The 1344-nt window shown below is 49.4% G+C and overlaps 1 protein-coding gene across 1 annotated transcript in view; it reads right to left on the bottom strand.

The window, feature by feature from the left end:
- The window catches only part of LOC119585026, a gene marked incomplete at its 3' end in the record, with an annotated part of 97470 nt that overhangs the window by 95651 nt on the left and 475 nt on the right, over positions 1 to 1344 (bottom strand). Inside the window, 1 exon segment of the mRNA XM_037933643.1 lies at positions 76 to 1344. Coding sequence (XP_037789571.1) covers positions 76 to 1328 — 1253 coding nt within the window.

Raw genomic sequence — 1344 nt, 5'->3', positions numbered from 1 at the left:
ACCTCTTTTAAGGTATGCATTTTATATCCATAAAACATAATTTAAAAGACCAGAAAGAAAAATCGCGGTACTTACAGCTGAGTGGTGAGAAATGCACAAGATCTCTTCATAATGAACGAAAGATTGGTCAAGCTGAATGAACTGTTGCAGACTATTTTGTATTCAGAAATTGAGAGTTCTTCGTGTTCTAAGGTAACGTTATCCTGACTCAGGTAACACGTAACTGGTTTGCAGTAATCGGCCTGGTATGTATAGTAATAGTCATCATCGTAGTAACTGTATGAGTATGTGATATCAGTGTTATTGTCTCCTGGATTGTAGGTTATATCTTTCTCGTCTGTCTGAATGTCCAAAATGTCTGCAGTTACCGTTTGAACTTTGTTGGTGAACTGAGAATGGGTGTCAGTTTCTCTATCGGTTTGCCAATCCGTTTCTCTATCACTTTGTCGACCACTGTAAAGAGGTTGCGTTACATTTCGGATTATGTCATTTAAATCTTTCGCTGGCTGGCCGTCAAACACTTCGTTCTCTTCGTTCGGATATTCACTGTAGCCTGGAGGGAAGGTTTTTGCACTGTGGTGGGGGACATTTGCTACGGTGTTCTCTTCTGCCAAGGCATTCGGATAAGCTGTTCTTTTGTAATCTGTGATCTTGTTTCCATTATTCGCTTGGTGAATTGGTGTCCTTCTGTATCCTGTTTGTCTGACTGAGCCAGTGTATTCAGCCATCAGTGTTTCCGGGTTATCACCATTGTCTGTCTCAGTCGCAGTCGTGTCAGACGAACTTGCGACGTCGTTCGGCGAGGGAGAACGGGAGGAGGTTGACAGCTCTTTGGGCTGCAGATTACTGCCCTCTTGCCAGCCCTCGATCCGACTGGGGATGTTGACAGACCGACTTCCAGCCTGCGCTTGAGTGTGGGAATCCTCCGCCTCCGAAATGGCCCGGGCAGAGTGCGGCTGCGGTCCTGAGCCTTCGCCTTGTGAGGAAGTGTGAGGAAAGGCTTCAGACGGAGGAGAGATTCCTGCGAGCCTCGATCCTTCGCCGGATGCCGAGGGCCCGGCGCTTGCCTGTCGCCCTCCCAGGACACGTGCCTGACCCGCTTCCAGCGCATCTTGGCGTCGCATGTCAGGGCCGGGCCGTAATCCAAGGTCATGCGGTCCTGGTAAGTGTCGCATGACTGGAATGCCCTTGAGGGAAGAGGCATTCCTGGAGAGGGAAATCCCGGCGTGACGATCCGCCAGCGTTATGCTGAGGCTCAACAGGAGAAACAACACTGAGGGACACCTGGTCACCGCTCGCAGACTATCACCTTTGACCTTGTTATTCATACCGGCGATCAGGGAA

Source organism: Penaeus monodon, chromosome 19 (assembly GCF_015228065.2).
Source record: "Penaeus monodon isolate SGIC_2016 chromosome 19, NSTDA_Pmon_1, whole genome shotgun sequence".
NCBI lineage: Eukaryota > Metazoa > Arthropoda > Malacostraca > Decapoda > Penaeidae > Penaeus > Penaeus monodon.
Note: the sequence above shows the minus strand (reverse complement) of the source record. Positions and strands in the feature narration are given on the sequence as shown.